Source organism: Pleuronectes platessa, chromosome 1 (genome assembly GCF_947347685.1).
Source record: "Pleuronectes platessa chromosome 1, fPlePla1.1, whole genome shotgun sequence".
Lineage (NCBI taxonomy): Eukaryota > Metazoa > Chordata > Actinopteri > Pleuronectiformes > Pleuronectidae > Pleuronectes > Pleuronectes platessa.
The window spans coordinates 12,866,611-12,885,314 of record NC_070626.1 but is presented as its reverse complement, the minus strand read 5'-3'; the positions used below and the strand labels follow the sequence as shown (position 1 = coordinate 12,885,314).

At 41.8% G+C, this 18,704-nt stretch overlaps 1 protein-coding gene across 1 annotated transcript in view; it reads right to left on the bottom strand.

Moving 5' to 3' along the window:
- Nucleotides 1-18,704, bottom strand: part of myo5aa (myosin VAa) — a 44,904-nt gene that overhangs the window by 4,468 nt on the left and 21,732 nt on the right. Inside the window, exons 13-39 of the mRNA XM_053426430.1 lie at nucleotides 18,101-18,226; nucleotides 16,963-17,046; nucleotides 14,056-14,211; nucleotides 13,669-13,766; nucleotides 13,240-13,326; nucleotides 12,991-13,099; nucleotides 12,641-12,852; nucleotides 12,374-12,530; nucleotides 12,034-12,273; nucleotides 11,696-11,944; nucleotides 10,252-10,345; nucleotides 10,009-10,154; nucleotides 9,518-9,631; nucleotides 9,221-9,355; nucleotides 8,980-9,036; nucleotides 8,590-8,817; nucleotides 8,028-8,036; nucleotides 6,441-6,541; nucleotides 6,247-6,303; nucleotides 4,517-4,597; nucleotides 3,149-3,347; nucleotides 2,269-2,334; nucleotides 1,251-1,344; nucleotides 1,005-1,154; nucleotides 688-842; nucleotides 379-468; nucleotides 118-268 (exon numbers count right to left, since the gene is read on the bottom strand). Coding sequence (XP_053282405.1) covers nucleotides 118-268; nucleotides 379-468; nucleotides 688-842; nucleotides 1,005-1,154; nucleotides 1,251-1,344; nucleotides 2,269-2,334; nucleotides 3,149-3,347; nucleotides 4,517-4,597; nucleotides 6,247-6,303; nucleotides 6,441-6,541; nucleotides 8,028-8,036; nucleotides 8,590-8,817; nucleotides 8,980-9,036; nucleotides 9,221-9,355; nucleotides 9,518-9,631; nucleotides 10,009-10,154; nucleotides 10,252-10,345; nucleotides 11,696-11,944; nucleotides 12,034-12,273; nucleotides 12,374-12,530; nucleotides 12,641-12,852; nucleotides 12,991-13,099; nucleotides 13,240-13,326; nucleotides 13,669-13,766; nucleotides 14,056-14,211; nucleotides 16,963-17,046; nucleotides 18,101-18,226 — 3,445 coding nt within the window. The remainder of the gene's footprint in view (nucleotides 1-117; nucleotides 269-378; nucleotides 469-687; nucleotides 843-1,004; nucleotides 1,155-1,250; nucleotides 1,345-2,268; nucleotides 2,335-3,148; nucleotides 3,348-4,516; nucleotides 4,598-6,246; nucleotides 6,304-6,440; nucleotides 6,542-8,027; nucleotides 8,037-8,589; nucleotides 8,818-8,979; nucleotides 9,037-9,220; nucleotides 9,356-9,517; nucleotides 9,632-10,008; nucleotides 10,155-10,251; nucleotides 10,346-11,695; nucleotides 11,945-12,033; nucleotides 12,274-12,373; nucleotides 12,531-12,640; nucleotides 12,853-12,990; nucleotides 13,100-13,239; nucleotides 13,327-13,668; nucleotides 13,767-14,055; nucleotides 14,212-16,962; nucleotides 17,047-18,100; nucleotides 18,227-18,704) is intronic.

The window sequence follows — 18,704 nt, the reverse complement described above, 5'->3', positions numbered from 1 at the left end:
AAAGAGTGAGCACTTGTATCATGTTAGCAACTATCTACACAAAGAGAGCAGCGTTTATTCTCATTACAGTAAATACTACATTAACATTAGATTGTCTAAACACACACTGATACATACCTATCATGGGCTGGAGGATGTTCTCCATGCATTTGATAAGCTGCTGATAGATCTGGATGGCCAGGTCACTGATCACCTGTCTGTACTCCGCCAGGTCGAAGTTGGACAGAGTGTGTTCATTTTGCCTCGATGTGTTGTGCTTCATGAAGGCCTGCGACACAACCAGGGTTTTTATTGATAATCGTCATGCATCAGATCAAAACAAGCAATATCTCATTTGTGCTATATGTCAAAACAATAGTCTGTTGATGTTGTTCTCACCTCATCTCCACTGTATTGTTTCAGACAGTGCAGGAAGCGACAGGTGTTCGACAACCAGAAAGAGACCGTCTCAAAGTCATCACCTCGTTTCTGACAGGAAGGGGAAAGAGAAAGTCGTCAGTGAACCTGCTGCTGATCATTTGACTGTAACTCAAAACATCCTGCATCATCATCATCATCATCATCATCATCATCATCATCATCATTATTTTTGGTCATGAAAAGAAAACTCAACACAACTGACTCTTCATAAGGACCAGGCTTTGGTCCCCATACACACACACACTGACACACAGACACACACAGTACCTTGAGTATCTTCTTAATACTGTTGATGGTTGACGTGAGCAGGGTGCGGACCTTCTGGTCATCATTGACATAGTCAGCATGTCTCAGACACATGAACAGGACATAGGCGGGCAGACCTGGGATCAGATTCACGGCCACACCACGAGGCTTCAGTTCTGAAGAGAGAGAGGAGGACAAGAGATTACTCACATTACTCAAACTCATGAATCATGGAGAGACACTAAGGTCTTTGACTAGTTCCTCTTCATAAAGCTTTTTTTTACTTTAATTGACTTAATTTAACTTAAAAAAAAACTTTTCTTATCGTGATTTCTTACCCAGGATGAGGTTCTTGACCAGTTTGAGCTCATCCTCCTTCTTGTACTCCAGCATCCCCTGGAAGTCTTTCTCCCTGCGAGGGATGTTGACAGGGTGGATGGGCTCGTCCACCATCTGTCCTGGAGACGTCTGGCCCTCAGTTTGACCGGCTGGGAGACACGCACGAGACACAAGGCAGCAGTCAGGTCATTAACTCAAACACACAAAGTCCTAAATTTATTGTGTAACGATGCTTTGGCCCTTACCTCCCATCTCTCCAATCCTCTTGGAGTAAACCTTCAGCTGCTTCTTGAGCTTGCGGATGGTTCGGTCCTGCTTCTCCAGCTGCTCCATGAGATCCTGAAACAGACAGCATGGAGTGTTGTCATCATGGCGTGATGAAGAGATGGGAGGAAAACAGGAAAAACACAAAAGAAAGAGAGAGGGGGACCCAAAGATTGAGAGGAGAAATAGCAAGCTTCCCCTGATTCAGATGCTTCTCACTGTCGCCCTCCAGTGGTTGATATTTACAGCCCAGCACTGTATCAGAAAAGTATGTCTGATACAGCCACCAAGAACCTGGAGTTTAAATATTGAACATTCCTTTATTTTACTCTGGAAATATAGCCGATGCTGATATTTAGGGGTAAAAAGTTTCAAAACCAATATATTTGTTGATATATATATGTATACAAATCCTTAAAAAAATTAAAATAACTATAAATATAAAGAAACCAAAAATCCAACGAAATTTATAGAATTTCCATCAAGAAAGTTACTATAATTACATAATTTTGTTTTCTTATTTTATATTTATTATTAACTTTTCTGCATTGTTTACCCGTAGAAAACATTTTCATGTCGGCAAACATAAACTCAGATACAGATATGTCTATGAAAGACTCATATCAGTCATTTTTTACCTGGCGGCAGATAAATTGGTCGGTCCCTGCGTATATATACATATTTGTATATAAACACACAATAATAAATTCTACATTTTGAGAAAGGAAATGAGACGTGTCCAAAGGAAAAAAGCAGCCAGAGGAGTTGGATTGTAAATCAAGTTGAAAGGTGCTGTGCTGATTGTTGTTTTCAGAGGAAGAGAAGCTGCAGGACTCACTGGCTGTTAGGAAAGAGAAAAACGTGCAGAGCTGCTCCACTGTGAGTTAGAGGACAGCGCTGTAGTGTTAAGAGCGATGCTCAAGAGATAATTCCCTTAAAACACACAACCTGAGTTAGTTCTAACACACATGCAGACACACACACGCTGTCTCTACATACAACCATCCGTCGTAAAATGATGACTCGAGCCTCTCTGGATGCTGTGGGGTCGTCGGCCATGAGTTCCTGTCAGGTGACACCAATCCACACAGATGAGTGTGTGTGACACAGCCCTGCACTGGCTGCTGTGGTAGTGATCAAACACACTCTTCATAAACGTGTACACTGCATGTAATATGGGGAAATACCCGTCTGTGATGTTTTTTTTAATGAGTGATGTGGAAAAGTCAAATTAGCTTTATCTGTGTTCATCATTTTGTGTGTGCCTGTGCTGTTGGTGTGATTCTTTGCCAGAAATGCTGTTGTTCTTATAACAATAATCCTGCAATACCTGCACGGTCCAGAACCCCAGAATCTTTATGTCAAGAGAAACAATGATGTGGTGTCATCAGGGTCAAATCACTGTCCGGACTGACGATACTTAATCATAATAATATTTGGATCCTTCTTACTTTGTTAGTTGACTCTCTGCTGAACAGCTCATCACAAAAAACAAAAAGGTGTCACAATGCAACAAGCATCTGTGTGTTCACTGTAATGCTACGACAATAAGATTATTACCTTTCAATGAGCCAAAAACAACATAAACCTATAAGACCTCTAATAATCCAGATTTGGGATCCACTGGCTTCCAAACGACTGTGTTACCCCCTGAGGGTAAGTATGAATATTATAACTTCAAATCCAGGTATGAAAGCATCTTGTTTCTCCGAGTCTCATCTGATTTCTTACATGAGACATGAGGTCTCACTGTTGTGTCTCTGACGTATTTATTTGAACAGATACTCTGTGCTGAGACTCTTAGTGACGTGCACATTAAACCAATTGAAGTTGCTCCTCCTCAGCCTGCGAGTATCTGTGTGTTTGTGTGGCAGCGTACCAGGTTCTCGTTGGTGAGCCGGGTGATCTCGTGCTGCAGGCTGGCTTCGATTCGGGCCTCCGGAGGCAGTTGGAGGTTCTGGGCCAAGAGCTGCTGCTGACGATTGTTCTCCTCCTTGACATTCTGCAGCTCGCCACGCAACACCTCCACCTCATTATCGTGACCTCTCCGCTGAGTCTGCAGCTGGTGCTCCAGTAACCTGGGAGGTACGTTTTGGGGTGGATGTGAGACCATGAAGGACAGAAGAAGAAGAAAGGAGAGGGAGGAGGAGGCCCAGTGTGCAACACACAAAACAAGGAATGAGAAGGTAGATGATGAGAAGGAGGAGGAATGTGATAAATGAGAGGATGTAGGGGAAGACAGGAAGAGGATGAGGAGAAGTGGGTTTGAGGATGAGGAGAGATAGGTATGCACAATGAAGGGAAGAAAGAAGAGGGAATGACAAGAGAGATACATGGGAGAACAGGGAAAAATATTAGCAAACAGTGAGAGAGGAGGATTTCACCACAGTGACGCATGACAGCAGCATGCTGTGCAGACAGGTCCAGCAGCCCAGGGCGCAGCCTCTCTGAACACTTACTTTATTCTGCGCAGTCTTTAGCATTCACACTCTTTAAAAGATGAACTGATCAGTATAAAAGGCAACTCTGAAGATCTTGTGCTATCAAATTTCACTCTAATAGAGTTTTTAATAAATCTCTGGGCTTTTACCACTCTATGTGAAGACGGTAAACTGTTAGTGATAAAAATGAAACCAATCGGTGGGCAAATCCACTTCTAGCATCCAAAGACGAGAACAACATTCAAGTATTAACATTGCAAACACTGTTTAAAGCAAGCTGCAGGGAATACTAAGGTACATGGTGCTATAACATTTGACAGGCTCATTTTATAAAAAAGTTAAACAAGGTTAGTAACGGGACGAAGACAAATTCTTATCTCATCTTATAAATGCAATGTACGAATCTAGATTTTCAGATTTAAATTGTAATGTTCAAAACCTGGTTTAGTCCTATACAGGTGTGTTGTGCCAAAAACATTGTTTTCTACCTTTGTAGGGGCCGGTAATAATTCATAGATTTTTAATTCAAGTAATAATTCATAGTTTTAAAACACACACGTTTTTGATCACTGTTATTATAGCCACTAAGTATAAAATAATGGCTGTGTGGATTTTGCTTCTAAATCTGTAAAATGTTGGATTAGTCGATAAGACTCTTGAGTTTTAACAATCAAACGCAATTTCCAAAAATGGCATACAGTGCAGCTGGACAAAATAATTAGAAAATATTGAAGTGAGGAGAAACAGCAGTCATCCAAAACATGTCATGCTCAAAGGTCACACTTGTGTTTGAAACACAGCAACACCTGATGGTCTCCTTTAAACCCTGATTAACCAGCCACAGCTCTCCGTCCTCATTCAGCTTATGGAAGTCTGGAGCAGCGGATCTGACCGACACACAACACAAAGCAACGTGAACAACACAAAGACAAAAATAAAGTGTGGGATGTTGGGGAGAGGGGAGACGATGAAGGAGACGATGAAGGAGACAATGGAGGAGACGAGAATATGCCTACATCAATGAGACGTGTGTGTGCGTGTGCGTGCGTGTGTGTGTGCAGGCCCATCTAAGGTGTAACCTTTCTATGAATCTGTGAATCAGTTTGTAATAGGAGTTTGTTTTACAAGTGATCATTATATTTGAATAACCTTGATACCAACAGATTGTTTAATTGCACCAATTGTGTATTTGTAGTCTGATGTGTATTGCTACTGTACACTAAGCTGTACTTTATACCAGTGTTACTGAGTGAGTGAGTTTGTTCATGGTTTTTTGAGATGATGCCGACTGAACTCGTGTCAGTGTTTGAACAAAAAAAAGGTCACAAGCAACAAAAAGAGCAGCATGGGAGAAGCAGTGGATTAAACGCAGAGATGCTCAGCACATCACTTAGGGAAGCTGTGTTGTGTCCGTTAGGGTTGTTTATGAGATTACACAAAAACTACAGAATGGATTTCCTCTGAACTTGGTGGAAGAATGTGGTATTGGTCAGGAAATAATCCATAAAACTTTGCAGCAGATCCGGAACTCTTTCTCTTACTTTAACAATGTGAAGAGCATGTTCACTGATTTCCCAGGGAATTCATGGATCTGGTACATTTAGGGAACTGATAACCTGTGAGTGTGTGAGATTTGGACTGTTGGGTCTGAGGTATTCCCCTACTGAGGGCCATTCTAGTTATCAAAGAGTTTTTGTTAATAAGGAATAGACACTGTTCACATTGGTCAAATGGTCTGTTGTTAATTACCTGCTGTAGTTATATCAGTAATATGTGTATTAAATGAAATGACAGGATAGTGCGTGTGTGACAGGTGGTTAACAGTGCTTTACATCTCTGCTCTGACAAACATAAAAAAACACAAATAAACAGTAAGAGGATTACTTCATGCACTGTTCATGCCAAACTAATTCCACAGATCTGAGACAAGCGTCCTACTACAACTGAATGAAACCTGCTGCACATTCAGTGTGTGAGGATTTCACTGTGTGACAAGTTAAACTAGAACCGACAGTTGAATCCCTTTCAGCTCTGTTACCTCCATGCTTTCATGCTCGACATTTTCTAACTACTGCACTGTGATTCCAGAGTTCTGCAACATTTCCAAAGGCAGATTCAAGCTGCTGAAGCTGGTAGCATTGTTCAGAGGTAAACCAGAAACTGTTTTGAGTCTGATCCCTCAGTAAGAGACTCTGCCCTTGTCAACATCGAACTATGAAACAACATGCAAACCTGCAAACTTGACTCAAATGTTAAATACACATTCCTTGACTGCAGTGAAACCAGCAAACCTTCTATTAAAGCACAAGTAATTCTAAACTGAACTGGAGCTGGAGCAGTTAGACACTTCTTCATGCCGTTAGGGTAGAAAACTCCACGCAAAGCCACCCAAGCTTTCATCAGCACTACACTGTGGCATCAGCTGCTTCAGCTTCAGTAATATCAGTCATTCGTCAACGTTTCTAAACCCAGTTGAGCGACAGCGTGGCCATGCATGCTCTGTTCCACGGTGCATAGGCCACGTCTCCTCTGTTACCTGAGCCTACTCAGGAGGTCACTGACTTCCAGCGGCTTACGCATGAACCTAGGAGATCTGCACAGGACAGAGAGGGGTTCACAAACACACACGTATACATGCACCACTCAGACACCGTAGTTACAGTAGGGCCTGGTTAACAAACAGAACACAAGTAAAAATAACTCAGAGGTCTACTGGCTGTAATAAAGTACCTGTTGGTGTCTTTTAGGCCAACATAAGCTTGTTTGATTTCATCAGCATCTTTCAGCTTAGACACGTCCTCGACATAGACAGACGGCTCTGTCATGGTCTCCTAGAACAAAGACAAGAGAGAGAGGAGTTAGTGGAGACATTAGTAGAAGTTATGACAAGGAAGAGGAATAAACAAGAAAGAATAACACCACATTTAGAGAGAAACAACGATGCTACAGCTGCTTGTGAAGCTGCATCATGAACCACCACCAATCATCATCCTCATCACTTTCCTACAGGTAAGGTTTATGAAAGAAGACGAAGGAGTCAGTATATCACTGTGAGCAGTCAGCATGTGGTGTAACCGACTCCCTGCCAGCATCAGTGTACCTGCTGGCTACGAGTGTCCTTTCACCCTGACTCTCATGAGCCAGTCAGAGCCTCGGGCTCATACAGTGACAGGAAATCAAATGTCAGCTCAGCGCCCTCCGTCTATCTGGGGGAACATCACAGCGGCCCCTCTTTTTATAGCTTTCAGGACACAGCTTGTAGAGCAGAGCATCAGCTGATAACTTACATGTGCTAATAGTTTTGTGTTGCAGTGACTGAGCAGTGTATGTAGAAGCTGTTTGACAGTTTGATATGAATTCAAGATCTTCATTTTCTTAACAGGATGTTGTTTAAAATTACTGTCATGTGCTAGTAGAAGATCTTTGCGCTTTCATTTTGAGCCATCATAAATCTCTGTACCAAGGACTAAACTACCAAATAAAAAATAAAGAAATACTTAAATATCGAAATACAGAATCAATGTGTTGAAATAAAAAAATACAGAAATAGCCAGTGAACCAATCCAGTAGTCCACAAATGCATTGAAAGGGACAAAGGAAGAGACAGTTAAGACAATCAACCTTCGGCCAGGGGACGACACAGTCTGCATGTAACTGCTGATCTGGTGTCAGAGCAAATGATTTGTCTGTTTTTCTGTGATTTTGTGTCTTCACCAGGATTAAGGGGCTTGTTGAGTTTGCGTTTCACATTGCGCACACTGTTCTGTCGTGGTCCCATTGAACACTTTTAAAAATGGTGGCCAGCTGAAGAAGCTGAAGCTCTTTGTGGTTAATACTTTCTCCAAAATGTCCCTTTTTTCCATCAAAGTGAGTTAGTGATTCCTCACAGAGAACAGGTGTTTACCTCTTTCTTTCAGAATATGAAAACAGGGATTAAGTGTGGACAAGGGGAGAGGAGAATTTTTTTTCACTCTACTTTAAGAATTAAATAGATTCATGTTTTTTATTTCATGATGCTGACATTTAAATCTGAACTTTACAGTTGATGTTGTTGAAGCCAATGTAAATAAAAAATGTGAATATCCACCACTAAACCATGAATACAGGATAATTCAGCCACAGATATCATGTCTTTGGTAGTGGTGGTCAGAGTTGCACTTGAGCAATCTGTACATTGATCTTTTAGTTGATGAATCTGGTTTGGTAATTAAACTGATTCTGTTGGATAAGATTTCTTGCCTAAGGAGTCTTTATGAACATACACACGTGATGGGAAAGTGTCAGACATTCATGCAGGATGCAGTTTGTGAACTCTACCTTCTCATCCTGTGGGGAGGCATGGATGGAGGAGAGAAGGTGGAGACAGGTGAGTTAGACACAGTGAGGATAAAGTGAAAATATTTGCAACACACATTATGAACAACTTAAATGTGATTTCGGTAAACAGAAGAGCTCTCAGTATCGTTCAAATGTCAAAACATGTTTTGATGGTCATTGGTCTCAATGAAGTTAGGAAATCTCCCTGGACAACATGAACACAACATAACAGTTTTTATTAAATAGAACCGTTTTTTCAAAATGCAATAAAAACGATCTTTAGTCCAGGAAGGTTTTCAGACTAATTTCTTTGTGACTTTTTTTGGGATACAGAAAAACAGACAAGCAGACTGAGGTGAAACATACACATGTGAGAAGGTGGCTGTAAACAAGCAGCATGCATCCACCAACATCTACTGTAAACACACTGGTATGACTCCTTGTGAAGAAGACAGTGGCACCATGTAACTTAAGAAGAACATACATGTTTGGTTACATGTGGATGATTACAGGCTGAACACTAACATATGATAGGACAAAGGAAATGAAATGCCGTATTTACCTTGTGGTGCATGGCCTCCTTCTGGCTGACCAGCTGCGAGCGAAGGATAAGAACCTCCTCCTTTCGGACATCCAGCTCCTCGCAGGAGGAGTTGAGCTGATCCAGCAGCACCTTGTAAGCAGGGGAGCCCGGGGCCCCAGAGTTGGTGGAAGCGTTACCCAGAAGGCTTTGTCTCATCTCAGCAAGATTATGTTTAAGTTTCTTGTTCTCTGACTCCAGCTCCTGGCGCTGAGAGGTGAAAAGAGTCAGGGTTACAGTTGTAATAAAAGGTGGGAGAATGAGGCGTTCTGAAGTTGCCTAGCTTCGGGAATAAGCTGAAATCGATGTAGATCAGTTGAACAGCGCATTATTGTTGATGCAGTTCTACTTCACCCTGCTCTGACTACTTACCTTGAGCGACTCGTACTCCAGCTCCGCCCCTCGAGCCTTTTTAAACTCGACATCATCCTGAAACACAGCAAAAACCATGGTGATGAGTAAACCTGAATCATATCAATTACATCTGATGCTACTATCTTGGTATCACTGCACGTTTACAGTCCTACCAAGGGCTTCACACACTAGAATGAAGAACATGACATTGACAGCTATATAAGTTGTTAGTAAAGTGAGACATATCGGAGCTCTGTACCCTCGCTCTAGCCCGCTGGAACTGGTCCTCTTTGTTTTCCAGTTCGTTACGCAGCGACTGCTTTTCCTGCTCCAGCTCTGTGAGACGTTTCTGCAGCTTGAGTGTCAGTGAGGTATCTATTCCTCGTGTCACATCCTGCATGACAAGGAAACATCAGGAGAGCATTTGTACAGTAAAAAGTTTTAACAAACACCAAAGTTCTAGTCCAGGACAGTGTGACCTACACTGTGTTTCATTTGAATGTCCCTGTAATTTTTCCTCTTATTAAATGTGACTGTATTTAATTCCAACACTTACTTCGGCGGCACGGGAACCTTCCTCCAATTCGGCGTACTCTGAGTTGTAGGTGTACTCTGATTCGTTGCTGCTGTGGGTGGAATCTGTTCTCCTGTGGCCAGGCTTGGAAGCGTTCTTCATATAGAGAGAGAATCAACACTTCAGATCATTTAGAGTACATTAACTAGACAGTTCTCTCTGCTGCATTGAATATATCAATCTATTGCTATCCATCACACAGATTCAGAACATTTGCTGTGTCAATTGTCTATTTCAAACTTAGACTGTATTGTCACAGTCATTTCAGTAATATCAACACAAAAGGATACATTTACAAACAAGACCAATTCACCATGGCAGGTTATTTAGTGAAGCTCCCACTAAATCAGGCCCTTCTCCATTTAAGTGTTCGCAAGCAGAGTAGCATGAAAGGTGCACAACTATGTGTGAGTGTGCACATGAATAAGGTCAACCTCTCGTATATAGTGACTGTTTGAGTGTGCATCTCTAACCGAGGCCAGAGTCCTCTCCTTCAGGTCGTCGTATTTCTCCTCGATGCGGCGGTGCTCTGTCAGGAGATTCTGGTAGCGAGATCGCTCCTCGTTCAGGTCCGTCTCCAGCTGCTGTGTCTGCTCTGCTATCACACGAACCATTTTCTCTGATGAGACAAAAGCAGAAGAAGAAGCAGTTTCAAATGTTAAAACGTTTCTGCATGACACGTGACGGCCTGTATGATTCATTTGGTGATGTGATACCTGTCATCTGCTGACTCTGTTCCTGAATCGACCTGTTCAAGTCGTCCTTCTCCTTCTTCAGCAAACCATTCTGATCCTTCAGCTCCGAGACCATCTAAACACACAAGCCATCCTTTAATCAGGTCTTGTGTAAAACCAATGACAGTACTGAATATTAAAATTATCTCTTACATCCATTCTAGACCTACTGTTTGATCTGGTTATTTCACACATCTATCATCTAACACATTACTGCATCTTAAGTGCTTTGTATCAAGAAAAATCTCTTGGGACATGTGATGCACGCTGAGAAAGTCATGTTCCTGCAGATCTGAATCCTGACCAGCTCCAGACGAGCACTTTGGAGCTTTGACCTCCATGTGGATGCACATAATGATTTAAGTCCCACTGCAGCAGTTTATCAGATCCCCTACAACTCTTCTTTCTTCAAAATTACACATTTAAAGGGTTTATAATGAAAACACTCCCCTTACGACCTTACCATGACTTAAATGCAACTCCACCTTCCCTCCTCATTTAATAACTGGGATCTATGTTAATAAGGCCCAGCTCCTGCTCCTAGACCAACAAGCCAACAGCGCCACCTGCAGTTGAGGTGTCTTTTCCAGCTAGTGATCCCCACCCACAAGTTGACAGAATTGCTTTCTTAGTTGTTTCAATCCCTTTTTACGGACTGGCTGGTGATAAAGTGGAAATACCACACTCAATTATGTTAGTTATGTTAACATGTCCCAAGATGGAGTATGTACTTTAGTTGTTGGACAAATCAGTGCATCCCTTTTATCTTTTGAGTTTGACAAACATAGCTCATACAGATCAGGAAGAAAACATAAAATAATCAAATTGCACAACTTTGATGATTGGTAATTTTGGTGTTTGAAAAAGTAGAAGAATGATATACAAAGACAAAGCTTAAGAAATACAAAGACCACACACAGTTGATTTGCTATCTCACTAACACACTACTCTATCTCCTGTGCTCACCTGACCCGGGGGAACTCTCCCCACTGAGTTCACTATGGGCCATTCTCCCCCTGGTTCGTTCTGCCTCCTACATTGGGGGAAAACCATTTTCCTCTGGTGCCAATATCCATATACAGATAATAGTATTTGGGGATACGTTGTGTATTTCCACTAAACTATAGGAGGTTATAATTATAAGGAGCCATATCTATAGAGCTTTGTTTTAAATCAGTCAATTGAAATTTTAACTGTCTCACTTAAACTGGAAAACTAAGTGATGGGGATCAGACAGGAAGATTGAGGGGATTCGAGAAAAGAAGCCTCTTCTTTTGTTATTTTTCCTTAAAATTCAAATCCTAGTCCCTATTTCCCAGTAAAAAGGTTTCTATTAGAAGTAAATTAGCAAATTGACTTGTTCTCAGATGAGGAGAAAATGGAGGAGAGGGAAAACAACAGGGGACAGATGTGGATCCTTTCTTACTTTCTCCATTTCGCTCCTGTATGTCTGAGCCCAGTCCTCGATGGTCTTCTTCTCCTGCTGCGTCGTGCTCAGCTCCTTCCTCAGCCGCTCCAGCTCCTCCTGCAGCGATGACACCTGTTTGGTTTTGGTCTTGGCCTCCTCGTCCACCCCCCGCAGCCGATTGAGCTCGGTACGCATTTTCTCCTTCTCTGCTGAGGAGACAGCCTCCTGACTGTTGAGCTTTTCGATGACCAACAGATTATCCTTGCTCTGGATAGAGGATATAAAATACCAAATGAATCAATAAAAAAAGATAATATATCATGTAAAGTAGGATAATATCATGTTAAAACTCTCACCTGCGCGTCAATCTTCCTCTGCAGCTGCATGATCTTGTTCTCCATGCCTTTGTTGAGCTTCTTGAAATGCTCCACTGAGCGAGCCTCGATCTTCAGCTTCTTCAGCTGGCGTCTGGCCTTCATCCTGCGGAAGCAGCACTGCAGGTAGACGATGGAGTAGAGGCAGCGCTTGTACCAGCACCGAGCCAGCCAGCCACGAACAATTTTCTGAATGATCACCACTTTGTACTCCCGCACCAGCTGTAGACACACACAGAAACAGTGAAGGAGAGTCAGGGAGAAATTAGAGCAGATTCTGTGGGTCTATGTTTTGCAGTGATTAGTCTGATAAGTGTCTTACCGCCTGGTACTTCAGCCTGGCTATATAACCTCTGAGGATCGTCTGCATGGCCAGGGCAGCAGCCTGCTTCTGCCTGTAGCGTTTCCTCTCCATGCACATCCTCTGGTACTTCTGGATGGTGGTGGCCGCCTGAGTGCGACGCATGAACTTGGCCAGGCTGAGGGGAGCCGACAAATGCAAGTCTCAATCAACACATGAAAACTTATTTGAAAAATTTGAGCATTTTTGTATCTCAGTTAAAGAGGGTTCAAATGTCTTTGCACTCACCAGCGCGCCTGGTATCCTCTGGTGAACCTCTGGATGGTGATTGCTGCGCTGCGCTTGCGCAGGTACTTCTTGCGTGCCAGCCAGCAGCGGATGGTTTTCTGGATGCGGATGCAGGCAACACGCAACTTGTCTGCCCTCAACTTCTCAAGATATGCAACCTGGCCAGCCCTGAAGAAGATCTTAGTCTTACCAAACTGGTATTTATCTTGGTCCTGAGGGAAGACATGAACAGAGATCAGGGCTGAGACAGAGGTTTGATGGATGAAAAGAGAAAGCAACAACACAACCAATAATAATTCAGAAAATGTTAAATTGTTCATTTAATGAAGAAAAGTGAAACACAGTCTGACCTCCACTAGTTTCTCCAGAACATTTCTACAGGTCAACTTTTTGTCTTGAAGCACGTCCTTCTGCTTCATTAGCACTCTGTAACGACTGAAGAACTCCTGGTATGTCCATCTGTCAGAGACACACACACACAAATTAGACACAGGAAAATAACTTTGCTGGCTGACGTTATCAAAGGTACTGTATATAGATAAACATATTGGCGTCTCTGAGAAACTTCAGCAGTGTTCTGGGATGCACAGAGCCAGTACCTAGATGGGAAACCTGCAGCAGAGATGCGGATGGTTTCCAGGACACCACAGGCTCGGAGCTGCTGCACCGCACGTTTAGGATCAAACCTGTCAACAGCAAATCATCAAAGTCAATATGACCTCTGTTGAAATTAACAAAGGCCATATTGACTTTGATAACTGAGATTATAGTGAATAATAATGAGCACAATGTATGAACAAAAAATGTTTCAGGAAATATGTAATTTTAGCAATTTATCACAACTGCAATTTAAATCAATTATGACAGTTAACCAGTATCTAAAATCTAAACCGAGAATATGAGGAAGCTTAAATTTGGAGACAAAATAATAACATTGTGCTGCTGCAGAATAACAGTTAACCTGAGATTGTTTCTTACTTTTAATTTAAAAGGGGGTGTAGATACATAAAAAAAGGGAGGAGACTTACGTGAAGCCCAGCTTGAAGTCGTTGGGTTTGATGCAGCGGACGTAATGTGGAGTGGTTGCATTCAAAGTCCCCATCAGCATTTGCAGAGAGTTACGAAACTACAAGAGAGGACCCCCAACATCATCATCACAAACAACATCATCACCATCAATATAAAAAAAACATTTAATGCAAATAGATGTTAGTGCTTATAGTGGACTGGATTAAACCTTGATTTACCAAAATTAACAGATTTTGATATATCTTCTATGATCTTTAAATACAGTGGGGTCGAAAAGTAAACATGGTCTTGGAGGCAAGAACGTCACTGTCTCTACACTGTGAGCAGACATGTCCATTTCACAACAGCATCAATCTAAATCATAAAACAGTGGAGAGATGATCCACCTGGCAGCCGACAGTCTTCTTGTGTTCCTTGCTGCTCGTCTCCCGACCCTTGTCAGGTTTGATGCTGAGGCGGGTGCGACCTCCCGTCCCAGCGACCTGACCAGTGGGACTGGTTGCCTTCTCCTCGTCCTGAAACAGCTCCACCAGCAGGTCAAACTGGGAACAGCGACGAATACAGTCAGAAACAGAACAGCTGAGGGCATCATTACACACTGTGGGCACGTTGCATTTAAAATACGCTTCAGAGCAACTACTTCTGATCACAGGACAAAAAATGTGTGCATTAGTAACTGTGTCGCCCATATAGGCAAAGCATATTGAGGATTTACTTCAGTTTATAAAACTCAACATACACACCGAGTAATAATGTGTAAACATAATTTGATATGAGTAACTTCGTCAACATTTCCACAAAGAAATCAGATGAAATGCCGTTTGACAGTCGACAGAGATGATGAGTGAGTAGATGTCACTTGATTTGTTGATTAGCTTTGATTAAACTCAATCACAGACACTTGTTATTATGTTATATGAAGCCAATTCAAATGATGAAAGGTTATGTTTTCTTCATATATGACATTGTGATGTTGCCATATATGACCGCATGGTTTCATTTTGCCATGAAGTCATGACACAGATATTATTATGTAGAATGTATGGCCTTTAGTAAAGCATGTCAGTCATGTTCCATATAACACTGGTTATATGAGGAGGATGCTGTGTTATGTGCAGGTTCAGGTCCTCCCGCTGTGCTCCGAGCGCCGTCATGCTGCTTCTCTCTCCACCTTCATTAGGCCGGACGGCCGGAGCCACAAAGGCTTCACGTGCTGCTCGCTCTCAGCATCGCTCTGAAAACATGAAGAATCCCTCCTTCCTTTGTCCATTTCTATTATATCCAATCCCCCTGTCTCCTCCCAGAGTGCCTTTAGTGTTGCCCATGCAGCAAACAAAAGTCAAAAACACACACACACGCACAACCTAAACCCCCTCAGTGGTGTTAGAAGAGATTCAACTCAGTGCCGGAAAAGAGACGAGGAAGGAGGAAAGAAAAAAAGGAGCTGAAAGAAGAGCTCCAGACAGCCCAGCGTTATCTGAACGCCTCTGTTTACCTTCTGCTGGCAGGGAAGGGTTGTCATGATGAGGACAGAAACAAACATGTATGGACAACATATGGAGACACAGTGACAACACAAACAAAATGAGAATAAAAGAAAGAGGTTAAAGAAACCAAAAACCAATAGTTCAAAATCATTACAATCCCCATCACAGGCCAGAATACACAATCTGAAAGGGAAATAAAACCAGGCAAATGATGGGAAGTGCATGATGGGATGATGAGTTTTGATCAGATCCAACTCAAAACACTTTGAGGAGTATTTCAACTGAATTCAAAGCCTTTGATTGAAACACGGCTGCACAAGAGTGGCTGATATTGTTTCTGCTGTGATTTAGTCAACGTTTACAGATCATTTTGCATCCAGGGAAATAATAATGCTTTGTTCATTCTCCTGTACGACGTGGTGTATTGGTTCGACAGAGGTCTGCATTGATGCATTTCTCTTGTTTGCATTTCGCAGGTCCAAGTAGGTTTTTGAGAACCACACGTTCTATCTGTGTGTGGAGCTATTAGACGCTGGAATATTTATCTGTCAAGATGGAGGTCAACGGTGTATCAGGGTTTTCACCTGGATGCAGACAGAGAATGAGTCAGAGTACTGTAGAGCTAAGTCCTCTGTGGAGAGCTGATGCAGGTCGGTGCTGTGAAATAGAACAGTGTTGCATCCAGACGACACATGATCATATCAACGAATCTGTGTGTTACCCTTCGGACTTTTTTCCCCATTGTAAGATATTCTGCTCATCCAACTACAAATACAACCCATAAATCATAATTGCCTAGAGAAGAATTAAAAATTTAAAATTTGGTCCGACAAGAATTACTATCTTCACATGTAAATCTCCTGAAGAGGAAACCATTTAATTACAATCGTTTGAGTCCCACTGATCTCCATGGCGACAGTCAGATTACATGTATTTGTTTCTGTGTGTGTCTGTGTGTGTGTGTGTGTGTGTGTGTTTTTGTGTTAAGGGGTTGTGTTAGAGGTTAGAGCAGACAGTATCTCAGCTCTTACCCAGCTCTGCCCGTGTTGAAGTCTATAAGAAAACAGACGAAGGTCACTGAGTATTTTGAAGGAACACACTTAACGTGTGTGTGTGTGTGTGTGTGTGTGTGTGTGTGTGTGTGTGTGTGTGTGTGTGTGTGTGTGTGTGTGTGTGCAGCCAAAATAAAAACCAAGGATTTAAAAGGCTTAGGCCCTTTTTGACCCAAGTTTTGACCCAAGACTAAGACACACAACATGCGGATGTGGAGTCAGATGTGATCTGACATGTTTAACGGCATGTGCACATGCATGTTTGCACAGAAATGTATAGAGAGACCGTAAAGGATATAGACTATAGTAGTATATAGTGTAAAGTGTATTAAGTTAAATTATGGAATACTATTATCTTTTCACGTCATGTGAAAGCATAAAATAAGTTATGGTGTGTTGTGCTCTATGGGTCATGTTTAGCCTATTGACCTAATTTGTATGTGCATTTGTGTGTGTGTTTGTGTTTTTATCTGTAAACAAAAATCTCAATGAAAATCTGGGAGAATTCATTTTCACTGCAGAATTCAACACAATCTCCAATTGGCCAGTGGAGGGCGCTGCTTCCTTAGTCCTTCAGTCTAATGGTAAAATGTGTTTTTGAGACCAGATGCCACAGATTCAGGCTTCTTTTGACGCAATGGAAACATTCACTCATCCTTAACAGTACTTGTATCTCTTCTACCCCGTCAGGACCTGCTCTTCAGTTCTACACTGTAATGTAGAGTAGATGTGTGTCAGTGTTTGTGCACCTCACCTTGCTGGCCTTCAGCACGTTGATCTGCTCTTCATTCACAGTGTCCTTGTTCTTCTCCAAGAAACCGTCACACTGGTACTCAACCTGCACGACAACACAGCAGAGCTTGTGTTACATGTTAGCTCTGCTTGTTTGTTAGTGATACTCCACTCCTAAAAATGTTGCAAGTTTAAAGACCAACAAACAAACCCAGATGAAAACATGACCTCCTAGGCAGAGGTAACAACGTTTTTATTGAGGTGACAGTTTTCTAGAAAAGACGATGAGGTCTGCGGGGGAGCTTAGACACCGCCAAACCTCTTGATACATTTTATTTTAAAACACAAAGATCAACTGTTCGGTCTCTCTGCAATTTTTAAGGTCTCAACCTTATTATGGAAAGTGCTTTGAGATAATGTATACATCAATCGCTACACAAATAAAGAAATATTTTCATTGGATCACATTTGATTATGAAGAGACCTCCTGGGAAAGCCAACATTAGTCCTTGACCCGTTTATGAGTAACTCTACAGTGAAGATCTAAAAATAGATAAATAACACTGTGAATATATAAATATATAAAATCTATTACACTAAACTGAATTACATCAGCATACAGATGTTAGGTGTCCTTCTGTATGAAAACAGTGATGATAATAAAAAAAAGTCATCTATCCTGCAGCTATTCCTAAAAATATCTCACATCAGCACTGCAGCAGCCGTTGCAGCCGGTCAGTCCTGAAATATTATCTGTGCAGCTCGAAAGGCAAAGTGCAACACAACACACTAATTCAAACCCACACCTGCCAGACCATCACATTTCCAGCTCAATAGGAACAGAATAAAAGTCTAAAATACCAAAGGAATCTTAAGAAGCATCTTAAGAAGGGGCCATCTAAAACTTGGGGCTAAATTGACTGAATTCAGTGGAAAAAATAGGTTGTGTTTTCAGCTGAAACAATAACAATTGATCAATAGATCAGGTGCTAAAGAAAGATTCCCAATGGAATCATTCTTTTTTTTATTCGTCTTTCTTGTCTGTGTTTTTTGCCATATATTTTTTTTCAGTGGACACATAATTACCCAAAAATACAGACTGTCAGTCTACGATGAATGCTTTGCACACATGGATCAAACACAGCGTTGGCCAGTCCCACCTTGTCAGCGAAGTGTTGGATGATGAAGGCGCGGTTGGACATGCGTGGCTTCTCAAACAGGGAGCAGGTTTTCAGATGGGTGTTGTACAGTTTCTGAGCCCAGGTATCGTCTGAACCTCTCGGCATCTGAAAAGCAGAGAGAGAAAACACAGAGGAATCAAACTTTACATTTTAATTCAGACTTCAATATATAGAGTGGTTATATTTCAGTGACATGTTTTTCTACTACTCTTTTTAATAAACCTTCCTTTGCATTTCTTTCCCTGCGAGTGCATTCCACTCCAATAATGTCAGAAACGTGGTCCACCTCAAATGTCAACAGTCTATAAAATGACCTTGTGGTGGTTATGAGCCACAGAGAGATTAGTTAAGACTGTGAGTTATCGGGCTGAGCTCTGAGAGTGTGTAGGTGGAACTGATATGAATCTGCACTTGACACCGTGAGCTGACCTGTTTGTGACTGTTACCACAACATTAACTATGATATTTTACACACTGAAAATAAACCCAACATTAACACCAGTTCTGTGTAAACTGTGTGAATTCTTTACTAACTATAAAAATAGAAAAACCCAATAAAAACTGTAAAATAGATTAGCAAGTA